At 34.0% G+C, this 16,799-nt stretch overlaps 1 protein-coding gene across 4 annotated transcripts in view; it reads left to right on the top strand.

The window, feature by feature from the left end:
• The window catches only part of STRN (striatin), a 121,077-nt gene that overhangs the window by 24,816 nt on the left and 79,462 nt on the right, over positions 1-16,799 (top strand). For 3 of the 4 annotated variants that reach the window (XM_059891358.1, XM_005212644.5, NM_001206104.2), the window contains exon 2: positions 16,490-16,593. In XM_059891358.1, the coding sequence (XP_059747341.1) occupies positions 16,490-16,593 (104 nt within the window). Of the gene's footprint in view, positions 1-16,489; positions 16,594-16,799 lie in introns of those variants that run through there. The other variant, XM_059891359.1, reaches the window with a different exon arrangement.

Raw genomic sequence — 16,799 nt, 5'->3', positions numbered from 1 at the left:
TCTAGCCTTGTGTTACCTGCCTTGTAGATGGAATGCCCACATTTATAGTAAAATCAGCTACGTATAAACTTATTATTTCAGTCTTATCCTCCCTCCTTACAAGCTCTTTTCGTTATATCCTTATTACCTTTATATATTATTTACACGTAAGGCAGCTTATCTTAATAAAAGTCTGACGGTAGCGTCTTAGTTTTCTTTAGATCTCTGTTAGTGTAAACATCTATGATTTAAATATGATGCTTGTACATAGTTATTTTAACTATTTTATTTTTCTTTTTGTCTGTGTGACAATGATATGAGTTAATAAAACACTTATTCAGAGCGGTGAAACATAGGAGGAGCTCAATAAAAGTTAACTATTAATTTTGTATATTTTCGTTGTGCATGTGTGCTCAGTCATGTCTGACTCTTTGTGGCCCCATGGACTGTAGCCCACCAGGCTCCTCTGTCCATGTAATTTTCTAGCCAAGAATACTGTTGCCATTTCCTACTCCAGGGGATCTTCCAGACCCAGGGATCAAACTTACATTTTATGTGTCTTTGGCATTGGCAGGCAGATTCTTTACCACTGTGCCACCTGGAAAGCTAGGACTTATACATATAAGTCCTTGTACTTATTTTTAGTAATTATGTAACCAAAGCAGATGTTAGTTTTGCCTTTTTTCCTGTCTGTTTCTGGATATAGGAAAGTTCAGAAGGGACTTCTGCAAATTGTTCACATTGGTAACCTCTTAGTAATGGAATGGGGGTAAAGGAGTGGATCTCTTGGTTCTTCCTTTATATCTTTATATAAAGTTTGGATTTTTCCCCATTTTTCAGCATTTCTAGTGAGGAAGAAGAATATTTTTAAAAAGCAGCCAAGATGTAGCTTATTGAACTGATCTCTTTATGAGCATTTGGATGGCTTTGTTATAAGACAATGGTCAACATGTGGCAAAATAGTTCATATTAGTAATTATCATCAAAGAAATGCACATTAACACAATGAGGTGTCCTTTTCTGTCTATGAATTTTTTAAATCAATGAGAACACTTAATGCTAGGGAAGATGATTAACAATACCTATGAGGAAACTGTTATACTTTGACCTAGTAATTCTACTTGTCATAGTCTATCCCAGAGAAATAAACAAAATTGCTAAAAGTGTATATGCATGAAGATCATCATTGGCAGTTTATTTTGTACTAGTGAAAAATTACAGTACAAATGTTAAACTATAGTGAAACTAGTGTCATTTAGGAATGCTTTTGGCTGCAGGTAAACCCTATTAACAGAGACATAACATATAAAGTTCATATTTCTCTTAAGTCTGGTGGTGGGCAGTCTTTTTATCTCACATAACTGGTATAGTTGGTCAGTGAGGACATAAAGAAACTTTCTGTTCTCCTCTACTGTCTTTCACCCCCAGTGTGCTGGCTTATTTTCTTTCTTTTTGTTACATTATGATTCCAAGATTACTATGGTTAGAGACATCAGGACCACACTAAAAAGCAACGAAAAGTTTGTTTGAGGTTTTCTGTTTGTTTTGAAGTGAATCTCCTTTACCAGTGAGTGATAAACTTTCTCCAGAATTATCTTCTCTCCATCTTCAGCACACGTCTCATTGGTTACTTGGTTACATGTAACTGTAAGAGAATCTAACCAGGAAAGCATTTGGCTTTCCAGATTCTATAGTGGGAAGTTTCAGGGTTGGTAAAAGCGGGTTGGGAATGTACCATTTGTAAATAGGGACTAGTGCAATTTCGATGCATGAAGGAGGGCACCCAAAGCCAGTGCTCTGGGATAACGCAGAGGGAGGGAGTTGGTGGGGGTTTTCAGGATGAGGGGGCACACACATATACCTGTGACTGGTTCATGTTGATGTATGGCAAAAACCATCACAATATTGTAAAGTAATTATCCTCCAATTAAATAAAAAAGAAAGTACCGTGATGAAAATACATTTAATACATCTAACCTACTGAACGTGATACCTTTAGCCTGGCCTACCTTAAATGTGTTCAGAACACTTATATTATCCTGCAAGTTGGGCAAAATCATCCAATACAAAGCCTATTTTATCATAAAGGTTGAATACTTCATGTAATTTATTGAGTACTGAAAGGAAAAAACAGTGGTTGTCTTGAGCTTCGAATGGTTGTTAGTGTATTCGTCGTTTCTCCTTGTGATCGCGTGACTTACTGAGAGCTTTGACTGCTGTTGCTGTCCAGTATCATGAGAGTATTGCTAGCCTGGGGAAAGATCAGAATTCAAAATGTGAAGTACGGTTTCTATTAAATACATATTGCTTTCCCACCATTGTAATGCTGAACCTTCATAAGTCAGGGACTGTCTGTAGTACTAATGGGAAAACCAGGTTCCCTAATAAGGCATTCTCTCCCTCCAAATACAACTCTGCAGAATCAACCATTTTAAAAAACTCTTTAACTTTCCTTTTTGTTATTTATTCCTGTTTTAAAACAACATTCTTAAACTACTCTCTCTTTATCTGTTTTAAATAATATCTATAGACTTCATGTATGGTAAATTAAAACTTAGCTATGTCATCCCCTTTCACTTATCCACTCTATTTTCACTTTACTTTCTTCAGTATGTCTCAGTATTTATAGTTAATGTTTATATTATTATGTGAATGTACATATAATATCCACTTCTGAACCAGCCAGATTGTGTACTGTGATTTTTTCTTTTCCTATGAAGGTTTTTGGCTTTCTTGGAGTTAATGATTAACTCGTTTTCCCCCATGGTTTAATTTTTTTGAGTGTTGCTGTATTCACAAACTTCAGTAGCTTTTAGATACAAATTTACATGTGATCACACTTACCAGGTAATTTCTCTGGCCCTCTTCCCCCATTTGTAATATTTTTTTATGTGGTTGTGCTGAGTCTTCGTTGCTGCACAGGCTTTTCTCGAGTTACAGGGAGCAGGAGCTACTCTCTAGTTGCAGTGCACAGGCTTCTCATCGTCACACCTTCTCTTGTTGCAGAGCACAGGCTCTAGAGTGTTCAGGCTTCAGTAGATGCGATTTGTGGGCTCAGCAGTTGTGGCTCTCAGGCTCTAGAGTACAGGCTCAGTAGTTGTGTTGTGCACACGGGCTTAGTTGTCCTGCAGCATTGTGGGATCTTCCCAGACCAAGGATCGAACCTGGTCTTCTGCATTGACAGTTGGATTCTTTATCATTGAGCCACCAGGGGAGCCTCCTGTCCCCCTTGTTTTTAAAAAAAACTCTTGACCTTATACCTGGAGTTTTCTGTCTTGCTCTAATGTGGGCTACTTGCTCTTTAGGCCTGCAAATCAGCTTTTATCCTGGAACTCATTGCTTCCCTCCATTGTTAGAACTCCTCTGTTTTCTGAAGACTTTGTCTTCTTTTTAGTTTATCCTTTCATTTTAATGGTATCATTAGTCTCTTGAGGAAGGATGTATGGGAAAGAACTGTTTAGAAAATTTATATGTCTGAAAATGATTGACTGATGGTTGAAAAGAATGTGAATATATTGTTTCATTTCATTGTAGCCTCAATATTATTCTGATTCTTGTCTGTTTGTATTTGTCCTATTTTTTTGTCTTGGAAGATTATCCCTGGTTGTCTTAAGTTTTATGATAGGTTTTGGTGTAAGTGGTGAATTTGCATTTATTGTGTTGGTAGTAGGTTTGTTTCTGTCCTTCAGTTCTAGAAAAAAAATTTTTTTGAATGATTTGCTTGATATCCTTTTCTGAATTTTCTCTAGTCTCTCATATCAGATCAGATCAGATCAGTTGCTCAGTCGTGTCCAGTCTCTCTTATAGGAACTACTTATTAGAGTGTTAGGCCTTTTGATTGATCTTTTTACTTTCTTATCTTTGTCTATCTGTTTTCCATTTCTTTGCCTTTTTTGTTTTGTGAGAGAATCCTTCACTGTATCTCTTGATATTTTATTTTCCTATTTTGACTTTCATCTTTTCCATTTCAAAGAGTTTTGTTTTCCAAAAGGTACTTCCAGTTATAAGATAAATGAGCACTAGGGATGTAATGTACAACACGTTAAATATAATTTACATGCTATATGTTACATAAAAGAGAGCAAATCTTAAGAGTTCTCATTATAAGGAAAATATTTTCTTCTTTAATTTTATATCTATATGAGATGATAGATATTCACTAGACTTATTGTGAAATCATTTTGTGATGTATATAAGTCAAATCATTATGCCACATACCTTAAACTTATATAGTGCTCAATGTCAATTTTATCTGAATAAAACTGGAAGAAGAAAAAAACCAAACTGTTCAAGTAATCTATTAGGTAAGATTAGGGCCCATATGATGAGACAGCATTACTGAGGATTACTAATTTTAGTCCATCTAACCCCAAAATATTTATCAAAAAATCTAATATAATTTACTACACAAATAAAGTAAAATAGTCTTAACTGCAAAAAAAAAAAGTTCTGATCTCTAAACATTTTGATAGCATCCTTTTATTTTGTGGAGGCAGTATCATCTCTTGTTTCAGCAAAGCATTGTATATTTGTTAAGAAGTTTAGCTCTGGAACCAGGTCTGAATCCTGTTCATGCTTATTAACCCTGGACAAACTAATCTCTATGTGTCATATTGTTCTCTATCAGTTAAACAGGGATGATAATAACATTTCATGGGAGTCCATGAAAATTAAGTGCATTAATTACCTATAATATGAAGTACCCAGTTAGTGTTGGCTATATTTCTCTGAGACCATTGGAGATCTTTTGAAAACTTGTTTTGTGTCTGTATTGTCTTTTTTTCTTTGTGTTCCTTTTAATCCTTATGTTTTTGTCTATATTTTATTGGATAGAGACTTTTCTCAAATGTCCGGATGGCCCATGTTTAGGAATGTAGCCTCATAAACTGCTGCGGAGTCCTCTGTTTCTAGACCAGGTGTCTCACATGGAGCCTTCAGTACAGTATGATCAGGCCTTCACTGAAGGGTAATCTGATTCAGGTGAAATGGCTTTTTTGTTGTTGAAAGACCCCTGAATGCCATACTTAAATGACAGTAATTCTTTTTTTCTTCTGAGTTTTCTTCTGTTTTTTTTTTTTTTTTAGCAAATGGTAGTCTAATCACCTGCCTTGGATAGAGAGCCTAACTGCAGAGGTAGATGGAACCTGGATAGGAAGTAGATTACAGGTTTTACCTTTAAAGCTTTCACTTAGTCATCTTGGTTGTTTTTTTTTTTTTTCGGTCACTGCCCCATTCTTGCCCTCTCCTGTACCTGGTGTTCTGAGTCAGGACCTCTGTGTTTACATTTCTTCAGAGACTAAATGTCTAGTATCTTGGGTGGTGGGCTAGAAATAGTTGCTTTCTTGCATGGAGTAGGGATGGACTCCAATAGGTTTGACTGCATTTCATATACTTTTAACTTCCACCTTTTTTAAGCCCTGTAACACACCTGTTCATCTGTGTATCTCATACCTCTTAATTTCTGAACTGTTCAAGGTATTTTGGGGGAGATCTACTAGCTTCTCATTGAATTCCCTCTGTAGGTACTTAGGTTTCTGAGCTGCTAAGTAAGTACACTTTCTTCATCTGTTTTCTCTCACCCCTTGATACCTGTGGCTTCTTTATATTATCTTTGATCTTGTGGGTTTATGTCTTTAAAAAATTATTTAATTCTCCTTGGAAAGGAGCTATTCTGTCTTATGTTTTAAAATTTAGTGTGTGTTTGCCTCATGACTATGCTGAAATATATGGAGGTTTTTTCCTTCTAATTTCCTTTATTATTCCTATTTTCACATTCCTGAGAATTTTGCCATATGTCTATCAAGTTCTGTGAATTATCCCAAGGGGGTTTTTAATACTTTGTCTTTAAATCTATACATTTACTTAGATATTAGTGCTATCTTAGTTAAATTATTTCTCCAGTCAGGAACATGAGTAGTGCTTTTATTTATTAATCTTTCTGGAACCTCATTGTATCAGACAGCACGGAGAGAGAAATGTCCATCTCTTCAGAAAGTTCAGGTGGGCAGCTCTGTTCTTGAGTGCTTTACAGTTTTCTGTAAATATTTATTTTTTTCTTTATATATTTATCCTTCTTTAAGTGAACACATTGTATTATTATTCATTTGTTATTGTTACTGTTACTGTCTTTTCAGTGTGTACTGTTAATACATAGTGTTAACATGAAAGAGAGATGCCCTAGAGCAACATGGACAGGGTGCGCATGGGAGAAGGGCAGCCGTTATCCTAACGTTTGGTCTTCTGCTCTATAAGGTTCAAACCCTTTATTATTGCATCGTAAGTACTTCAGATTCTTGGGAAACTGAGACCTAGTAACTAAGTACACAAGAGATGAAATTCTGTTTTAAATTTGAGTGGTTATTGCCCTTCTGGTGACAAGAAGACTTATAACGTCTATCCAGGCACTGCTGTAGAGAACCTGGGGAATCAAATTAGTATTCAAAAAATTGTTTCTGGTGAGCTTGAATTGGAGCAAAGGAAGCAAAGGCTTGAGGCCATGTAGAAAACTTCATATGGAAAAGCCTGGTGAACTATCTTTCGATTTTATTTTTGTTACTTTTGGAGGGTAACTATTTGTTGCCCTTTATTTGTAAAAGGAAATAATGGAGTGCTGCTGGTTTTATGGATTTATTTTATATACTGCCACTTAGCTAAATTCATCTGTGATCTTTTAATTTTTCTAGTTTCCTTGGGTGTTCTAGGTACACATCATTCCCTTTGGGAAAAAAACCAGTACTTTTTCCTTTCCTTTAATTATTTCTTTTTTTCTTCTTGAATAGTTCAAATACACATTTGTCCAAGCAATTTTTTTTTTTATTACTATATTAATGTTATTGGTGGTGGGGCCATTTTGAATCACCTTTGCTTCTTTTTTACATGTAGTTCTCTTTTTTTTAACTTGGTTTTTGTAGGAAATAAATAGGCCCTTTGAAAGGTGCCAAAATGTGCTAGACCCTTTCATAAACATTACGTAGTTTAAACTTTACAGTAACATTCTGAGTTTGGGGATATTATCAGCATTTTTACTAATGAAATGAAAACTTAGGTCAAATGATTTGCCATTATTAAGTGACAAATGAACTTTAGAAACACTAGATATTGAATGCTTTTTTTGGAATCTTTGATTCCTGGATCATATTAAACCTGTGAAGAACTATAATAGGATACATACTAAGATAGGTATGTGAAAGTGCTTTGTAAGCCATAGTGGAAAAGCTGAATATTATCATTGCCTCTCCTTAGCTTATCAGGGATAAGGTATGGGGTATGATGTGTTAGGTATTTGATCTACAAAAGCACCAGGAGGTCCCTAAGTGGCGACAGAAAAGGAATGTGTTCCTGTGTGATACTTACATTATTTAAAAAAAGACAGCAACAGCTCTGGTATACTTAGAAAATAAAAAATTTTGCTGTTTTCTTTTTATTTTAGAAAAATGAAGAATTTTTTTAGTTTAAATTTTTCTTGCAGGAACAAAATAGATTAAATTTAATAGATATTCAGCATTATCTTCTGGAATTAAATTTGAATCAGCAGACATGGAGGTTAATAAACTTGATAAGCAATAGATAAATAAAGATGATATGAAAAAGAGTTAAGGTAGCAATGAGTCCATAAAAACTGATAATAGAGGACACCAAACTTTCTCAAATATATTTTTTATAGTTATCTGTTTTTTACTGGTTTCATCAGCATATTGGAAAATTGCTTATTAATCATTCACAAATGCATAGTTTTCTAAGTCCTATTCAATATGTATAAGTATTTTATGTGTGTGTGTAATATCAATTATTTATAGGATGGTTCTATTAATAGTTAGGCCAAATTGCTAGTTCAATCACTTAGTGACTATTAATGTTTCACCAAATATGTGTTTCATGATCATGAATTTCTTTATTCTCACATAATTTTCTTGCAATTATGTGCTATTTGTCATTATAAAAAAAGATTATATATAATTTATTGTTGTGGTGGGGGGAGAAACAATCCAATCCATAAACTTGGGTTCTGTTATTACTAGAATAATGATAGCATATTTTTACTATCAGAAGACAGTAAAAGATAAAAAACTGTCTTGGACAACTGGTTGCTTATATTCTTTTCAGAGGTAAAATAGTAATGTTAAGTAAACAGGAAGATTTTGCCTACATGTGAAACATAAGAGAAAAGCTTAAACGTGTTCAATCAAGGGATTAGGCATCCTAAGTTTTTTTAAGAAATTGATTCTATTATATTTTCTGTCTGCCTTGGTCATTTTTCTTTTGCCTGAATATTTAATATTTATAATTTTCATATATTAATATCAAAACCTTTTGTTTTAATGATAGAAGTTGCAGTTCACATTTCATAGTGACAGTGTGGTAGATGAAAGAACTAAGAATTGAAAAAGTTATCAAAGCTATGTGGAAAACAATTTGTGGCTTATACTAATTTTTTATACTTCTAGTTTATTATTATCTTTGTCATTTACTATGACTAAACTTTTATCTTTTTAATCAGATAACATTGAATAACTAAGGTACTTGGGGACAGAACAGTTTTTTCTAATTGTTTAGTAGGTACTGTTTTCAGTAGAGTTATAATTTAGTAGAATGCAGGAATCCTGCCTTTACATCCTAATACAAGTCAAGTGGGAGGCACATACATTGAAGGCATTAAGTGAATAATTGTTGAATGCATGAATGGGGGCTTCTGTCTTCAAGGGGATTATAATCTGGTTGGAAATGAGATAAATCATAAACACTTAAAAAATTTAATGATAAAAGAAAATATTTTAATTGTTTGATAGTCCCAGTTAAATGAGATTAGCTACATACTGTGTTTAGCAGAGTGGTGAAAAACAAAAAATCCACCCCATTTTTCTTGAAATGTTAGGTAAATAAAAATAATGGCACAGAAACTTTATGAGGAAAATTTGAAGGAACTCACAGTTTGTTAAAAGATAAAGCTAGCTGTAGAGTTAATATCAGATTAAAATACAGTTTTTGCATTATACATCAGTTTTGTACTTGACTCCAGAATTAATAGGCATCTCACTGTATTTTATTTGTGTTTATTTTTTATATTTACTGCTTTTACTTGTAAGAGTTTCTGATTCTAGTTGCATACAGCACATGCTCTTCAGCATACATGTTTCAGCCACTGAACTGTGAGCTCTGTTTTACTTGTTTCGTCACTACCGTAGCCCTAGTGCCAGTAACTGTCCTGGTACAAATAAAAATGGTTAGATAGCATCACTGACTCAACGAACATTAGTTTGAGCGAACTCCGGGAGATAGTGAAGGACAGGGAAGCCTGGTGTGCTGCAGTTTATGGGGTCACAAAGAGTCAGAGATGTCTTAGCAACTGAACAACAACAACAATAAAGTAAATGCTCAGTTAATATTGTCAGATGAATAAATGTGAATATTTGAGTCAAATCCCCAGTTGTTAGTAGCCTCCAATGTTTCATCTTATGAATATATATGGATATATGTATGTGTATATTATATATATATTTGTTGGTTTATATATGTGTGTACTGGTATTGTACCCACACTGAATTGAAAGTGCACTATGAGTAGCAACTTGGTTTATTTGTCTTTCCTATATTCTCCTTTATGGCAGTTTGAACTTTTATGGGTGGTAGATATTCCGCAAAAATGTTATTAAACTGAATGAAAATTGTTGATTTTATTTTCTGATAAGGAGACTGCTAGAAATACAGTCATACACAAGGAATTTGGAAGAGAATTAAAAAGCTAGTGTGTACCTGTTTGTCAGCCTGAGGACATTTATAAGACTTCATCATTCTCTGTAAAGAGCTGGGGTTCTGGGACAGCTCAGTTATTTGCTCTTTAGCAGCCTATTTGCTTTATTTTTGGCCTTCTAACTATGTCACAGATGGTGTAGGTCAGTGGTTCTCCAAGTATTGTCCCAGAATAGCAGCATCAGCATCACCTGGTAATGTGTGATACTTAATAACAATGCATGTTCTAGGCCCCACTCCAGACCTGTTGAATCAGAAATGAGGAAGGGGCCAGCCCAAGCAATGTGTGTTTCAACACGTCCTCTAGGTGATTCTGAGGCTAAAGTTAGATGCTGCCAAGTGACGGCACTGTCTTTAGGAGAGAGGGCCAGCTAGAGATGATGGTTGTATGCCTAGAGAAAAACACCTAGCAGCCTAGATGCACGAGAATAATGTAGTCCAAAGCGTCTCAGAGGAAATAGGTATAATTTATAGAAGACATGAAGATGTCAGTATAGAGCAGATTGTTGAAATTTCACTATGTGCTCTTCTTTAGCTTAAGTAAACTATTTTATTAACTTTTACTTTTCATGTATTTCCCTTGTTATTTGTGAGTTTGTGCTCTGTTGACAGAAACTTGTATTAGTTGTCTTTTGGCACTTTATTTTAGATTTTTGTAAAAGTGAATATTCTTTCTTTCCCATAGCATATAACAGAAAAACAATTGAAAAATAGCCAACCGAAACTAATATTTTATGTACATTTCTTTTTGAATATACTTTTCATTGATTTCAGTTTTAAATTTTAACCCTGTAGCATTTTAGAGTACAAGATAATTTAAATGGTCTCAAAAACTATTTAAAATAATTTAGTTATTAGGTACTCCCATGTGTGCAGGTAAGCCTACTTAGATATAGCAGATTTATATTCCTTATATGTATCCTTTTGACAAATTAGAATTGAAAATAATAAAAACAAGTTTCCTATTTATCATGTAGACTTAAGTTGTAAAATATCTAGTTACTGTTTTTTTTTGTTGTTGTTTCTAACGGTTAGGAAATGAGAGGCCTGTTTTTAGGTATACAGTATAAAAAACTTATGTAATTTTTAAATATTTATTGTCCTTGAAGATAATTCCAAAATTTTCTCTTGAAAAATAGTGCCATTACTATTAGTTTTACTTGTACTACAAATATTTTATTTGTAACACTTAAAAGCTATATTCATACCTTATCTACTTGTTCAGATTGTCCACAGTAGTGGTGAACCTGATTTAACACTATCACAGTCAACATACAGTTGCATTTTCCAAACATATTATCTAATTATTGAACTTTATTAAGCTGATGAAAAGGAGAAATATGACTATAATTTTAATTGACATTTCTCTTTTGAGACTGAACATCTTTTTAATATGTTTGAGCTTTTGTATTTCCTTTCTATCAACATGTTCTTTTTGTTTTTTCCTGTTGAGTTCTTGATGTTTTTCTTATTAATTTGTAGGTGCTCTTTATATATAAGGAAAAACAAACTCTTGTGATTTGTGGCATTACTACTTCTCTGATTTTGTTTTGACATTTTGTCAAAAAGAAATGGTCTTATTTGTTATAGTTTTTCAGCAACTTTTAAATTACCATATATAAATTTTGTTTTTGAGGTGAAATTTATTAGTTTCTTATGACTTTGGGTTTTGTCTTATTTTCAAAAAGACATTCCATGAGATTATTAGAACAAAACAAACTCTACCTTTTCTTTTAATACTTTTGGGTTCCTTTAAGTTTTTGATCCTTTTGGCAATTTGTTTTGATATGAGAAATAATTTCCAGATGGCTGCCATCAACATTTATTGAATAATTTACATTTTCCCTAATGATGTACAGTGTCACCTTTAATTTATACTAAATTCCTGTATGTATTTGGGTTTGTTTTTGGATTGTCTGTACCATAGGTATGTCTTTTTGTGCATCATTACCACTTTTTAAGTGACTGTAAATGATGATATGTTTTAAAATATTTCAGAGCTTTGGAATTTTTTTTATTCTTGCTTATTTATTTTTCCATATGTACTTTAGGCTCATGTGTGATGTTTTTAAAAACGTTGTATTTGTATTTTAATTGGGCTTGCATAATTTTATAAGATTAATTTAGGAAAAAATAAAATTGTAATACTGAGTCTTCTTGTTTAAGAACACGATTTTGCTTCTCATTTGTTCATGTCATTTTTTTATGCTCTTCAGTAGCATTTAAAGTAATCTTTGTGTACCTCTTATTTTTTTCTTGTAAGATTTATTCTAATCTTATCACTTTGTTATTATAAATGGAATTGTTTTCATTCATTATATCATCTAACAGGTTGTTTTTATAGAAGCCCATGGGTTTCACTTTACTGAAATTCCCATATTTTTATAATAGTTTATAGTCTATTTTTTCTTGGATTTTCCAGGTATCCAGTCAAATCATTTGGAAATGATATGATTTTATTTCCTTTTTTAATTTATAAACTTATTTTTTATTAATTGAAGTATAGTTGATTTACAGTATTATATTATTTTTAGATGCACAACATAGTGGTTCAATATTTTATAGATTTTACTCCATTGACGTTATTACAAGATAATGACTGTAATTCCTGTACTATACAATATAGTCTTGTTTATCTCTGTAAATCCTATTCTCCTGATTTGTCCCTCCCCACTTACCTCTCTCTCCCCTTTGGTAACCACAGGTTTGTTTTCGATATCTGTGAGTCTGTTCTGTTTTGCATATTCATTCATTTGTACTATTTTTTAAATTTCACATACAAGTGATACCATACAGTACTTGTCGTTCTCTGACTTAGTTTCCTAAGCATAATATTTTCCAGGTTCATCTCTATTACTGCAAATGGCAGAATGTCATTCTTATGGCAAGGTAGTATTCCAGTGTATCATACATATATATAGGGAATACTGCTCTGTCTGTACATATATGTATATGTACACCATATCTTCTTTATCCATTTATTTGTTGATGGGCACTGAGTTCTTTCCATGTCTTGACTGTTGTGAGCAGTGTTGTTATGAACATTGGGTTGCATGCATCTTTTTAAATTAATTTTCATTTTTTCCAAACTTACTTCTTTCTGGACTAATGACAGTGGCCACCACCAGAGCAATGTTAAATATTTGTGGTAAGAAATTGTTTTGTTTTGTTCCTGATGGTCGTTACTTCTTAGGTTTCTCTATTACACATGGTACTGGCTTTTGAATTTAATTGTTTGTGTCTTATCATATTAAGGAAGTTGGCATAGTGTTTGTTTCAAAAACAGAAATCTCCTGTTGACAGAAAAGTTGGAAGGGCAGTACAAATAAGTTTTTTTTCTGAACCATTTGAGGGCAAGGTGCCAGGCAACCTGATGACCTATTGCCATCTACCAAATACTTCAGTGTTTGTTTTCTGTAGACAAGTACTATCCTGTGTAACCACACATAGCCATCAAGATGTAGAAATTAACACTGATGTATTACTACCATTTGATTATCCCATTCATATTTTGCCAGTTTTCCTAATAATGTCCTTTTATAGCCAAATCTAGAACAGAATCATGGATTCCATTTGGTTTTCAGGTCTTTTTAATCTCCTTCAATCTGAAACAGTTTTTCTTTGACTTTTATGACCTGACGCTTTTGAAGATTATAAGAATGTTAACATAAAATGCCCCTCAACTTGAGTTTGCTTGATGTTTCCGTATGATTGATTTCAGGTTTTGCATCTGTGGCAGAAATGTCACAGAGATATTCTTTGATCACTAGGAACTATCACAATATTCCTATTATTCTTGTTTGTTTTGCCTTTTCCAGGCACCTCCATCTTCTTTGTAATCTTTCTTTTCAACAATTCTGGGTCTTTTAGTATTAAATATTTAAATAATCCAGTATGTGAATTGATAGGAGGATGGGGAAACAAGTGTCCTGGAAATATAAGAAGTAGTTGGTGGGTTGGGGAATGAGTCACAGTAAAGATTTTTGAGCATTAGAGGCTGCAGTGTCAGAATCACCCAGGACAGAATGGTGGCAGAAATACAGAACTAGTCAAATGGGATAGAAAGGAAGAAATTGGTAATTTTTAAAAATTATTTTGATTATTTGATTATACTGGTTAAATTATTATTATTTTTATTAAAGCCACTTTGAAGACTGTCTTCTAGGCCAAAGCACTATTTGACCAAATAAGTTGGACTGTCATATCCTTTTGAAGGACATTCACTTTTGTCACTTTTTAATGCATATATTATTACTCTGCTTATATAAAATAATCTCATTGTAGAACAAATAATTTCAAAAAGTTTTATAATTGTTTAGTGTAGATATTACAGATATTTGATACATTTTCCTCTTTGTGTACAATTGAATCATCTTTAGCCTATTTTTATGTATTTCAATAAGATAAAAATAATCCTTCTAGTAACTGCAATATAAATTTTAAGAGTTTGTTGAAATGACAACAAAAACATGACAGTACCTACATTCTCAAAGTTGTAAGAAGCTCAGTGAGTTGGATTTCATGTTTATTATGGTACTGAAAAGAGAAAAATGGGTGTCGTTTAGACTAAGAAGTTTGATGTTCATTCACTAAACCTTTAGTTGGATCATCCACAATTTCTTAGGGATATTGTAAGGTCCATCATTAAATGTAATTTCTTGCTTACTTAAATGGAAAGCACTGTGGATATATAAATAACATTATCTGAGTTAATATAATACAAATGAGAGGGGAAAGAATGTGAGAATAGTGAACCTGATAGCTGTCTTTGAGGGCCTTTAAGTAGATAGATCTCCTGCCACTCTCCTAGTGGTGTTATGAGTTACCTTAACAGATTAGTACTTGCAAGATAGTTTTTAATTCCGTAAGTTGAAGGTATTATTTCAGTTCTAAATGTATTTTTTAGTTATTCTGAACGACTGTTCTTTGCTCTCCCCTTTTGTCTGACTGAAGATGAGAGTATTACAACTTATTCATGTTAAAATGTAGGAGTTTTTTTTTCTTTCTTTCTTTAGTAATACTTGGGTGGGGCCAGGAAATTATGGAGGGCCACTGGCTCTGATTTTCCTTTTCCCACCTTTCATTTTCTTTACCCCTGCATATTCGAATCTAAATGGGGGTGGGGTTAAAGGTGGGGATTGAGAAAAGGCAGTTATTCCTTATTTGTAGATGTCCAGGATAGTCTCTGGAGACAAAGAATCCATCATAAAATTTAAGTAGATGGTGAAGCTCTGAGAACTCTTACTTTACAAGGCTTGTTATAAGAACTCATGATTTTGCTTTACCCACTTTCCTCATCTTCACTCTGAAAATAAATTGTGTAAGTTTCAAGTGTACAGCATTATAGTTCAGTATTTGTAAATGCTGCAAAATGATCACTGCCACAAGTCCAGTTACCATCAATTACCACCGTACAGTTCACCCGTTATACTCACGTTGCCTGTCCCCCAACCCTTTTCACCTCTTGTAACCACAGGTCTCTTCTTTGTATTTATGTATTTGTTCTTGTTTTGTTTGTTCACCTTTTATTTTTTGTAAGATTCCACATGTGAGTGAAATCACACAGTTTCTTTCTCTACCTGACTTACTTTGCTTAGCATAATATCCTTGCGGTTCATCTATATTATTGCAAATGACAAGATTTTATTTTTTTATGGCTGAGTAATATTCAGTTGGAGATCAGCCCTGGGATTTCTTTGGAAGGAATGATGCTAAAGCTGAAACTCCAGTACTTGGCCACCTCATGCAAAGAGTTGACTCATTGGAAAAGACTCTGATGCTGGGAGGGATTGGGGGCAGGAGGAGAAGGGGATGACAGAGGATGAGATGGCTGGATGGCATCACTGACTCGATGGACATGAGTCTGAGTGAACTCCGGGAGTTGGTGATGGACAGGGAGGCCTGGCGTGCTGCGATTCATGGGCTCGCAAAGAGTCAGACACGACTGAGCGACTGAACTGAACTGAACTGAAAACATACGTATGCATATCTTCAGTAGCCATCTGTCAGTGGACACTTAGTTTCCATATCTTGGCTATTTATTATAAATAATGCTGCAGTGAACATGGGGATGCTTATTAGTGTTTTGAATTAGTGTTTTTATTTTCTTCAGATAGATACCTAAAAGCGGAATAGTACGACTTGTGGTAGTTCTCTGTCTTCGTTTTTTATAAAGGAGAACACCCTCAGTGCCTTAAAAGACAAACTCTTGAGCAAACTGTACTGTATTTTGCATATGTCTGCACTTATGTTTGGAGAAGGCAGTGGCACCCCACTCCAGTACTCTTGCCTGGAAAATCCCATGGACGGAAGAGTCTGGTAGGCTGCAGTCCATGGGGTTGCTGAGGGTTGGACGCGACTGAGCGACTTCACTTTCACTTTTCACTTTCATGCATTGGGGAAGGAAATGGCAACCCACTCCAGTGTTCTTGCCTGGAGAATCCCAGGGACGGGGGAGCCTGGTGGGCTGCCGTCTATGGGGTCGCACAGAGTCAGACACGACTGAAGCGACTTAGCAGCAGCAGCACTTACGTTGGTTGTCTTAACATCTGTAGTCTGAAGTAAAATGCATATAGGTGTCCTTTAAAAAAAAAAAGTTAAGCTTTCCACCCCTTGCAGTCAGTGCCTTTCTGTTTACTTTGTGACAGATATGTAAAAAGAAATGTTTATATGTTTAATTGTTTTATCTTCCAAAGATTCTTCAGCTGAGTTTTTAAAAGTTTATTTCATCTAAACTGCATTTTGTCTTTCTTTTCCTTACTCAGGCTCAGATTGCCTTTCTTCAGGGGGAAAGGAAAGGTCAAGAAAACTTGAAGAAGGATCTTGTGAGAAGAATCAAAATGCTGGAATATGCTCTTAAACAGGAAAGGTAATTCAGTAAAATGGAAGGTAGTATTCTTTTACTGGAATAATTTTTCTGTTACTCCTAAAACAGGTTCAAATTTTAATGTGTTCTGTTTGAATTCAGGAACTAGTATTTGTAATAAACATTTAGAAATGGTTGCTATATGTTAATTTGGTGATGAATGTTTAGTAATAATATGACCAAAAACTGATGTATATGGTTTTAAAAAT

The sequence above is a fragment of the Bos taurus genome, chromosome 11, assembly GCF_002263795.3.
Source record: "Bos taurus isolate L1 Dominette 01449 registration number 42190680 breed Hereford chromosome 11, ARS-UCD2.0, whole genome shotgun sequence".
Classification (NCBI taxonomy): Eukaryota; Metazoa; Chordata; class Mammalia; order Artiodactyla; family Bovidae; genus Bos; species Bos taurus.
The sequence above is the reverse complement of the archived record's forward strand: the minus strand, read 5'-3'. Positions and strand labels throughout refer to the sequence as shown.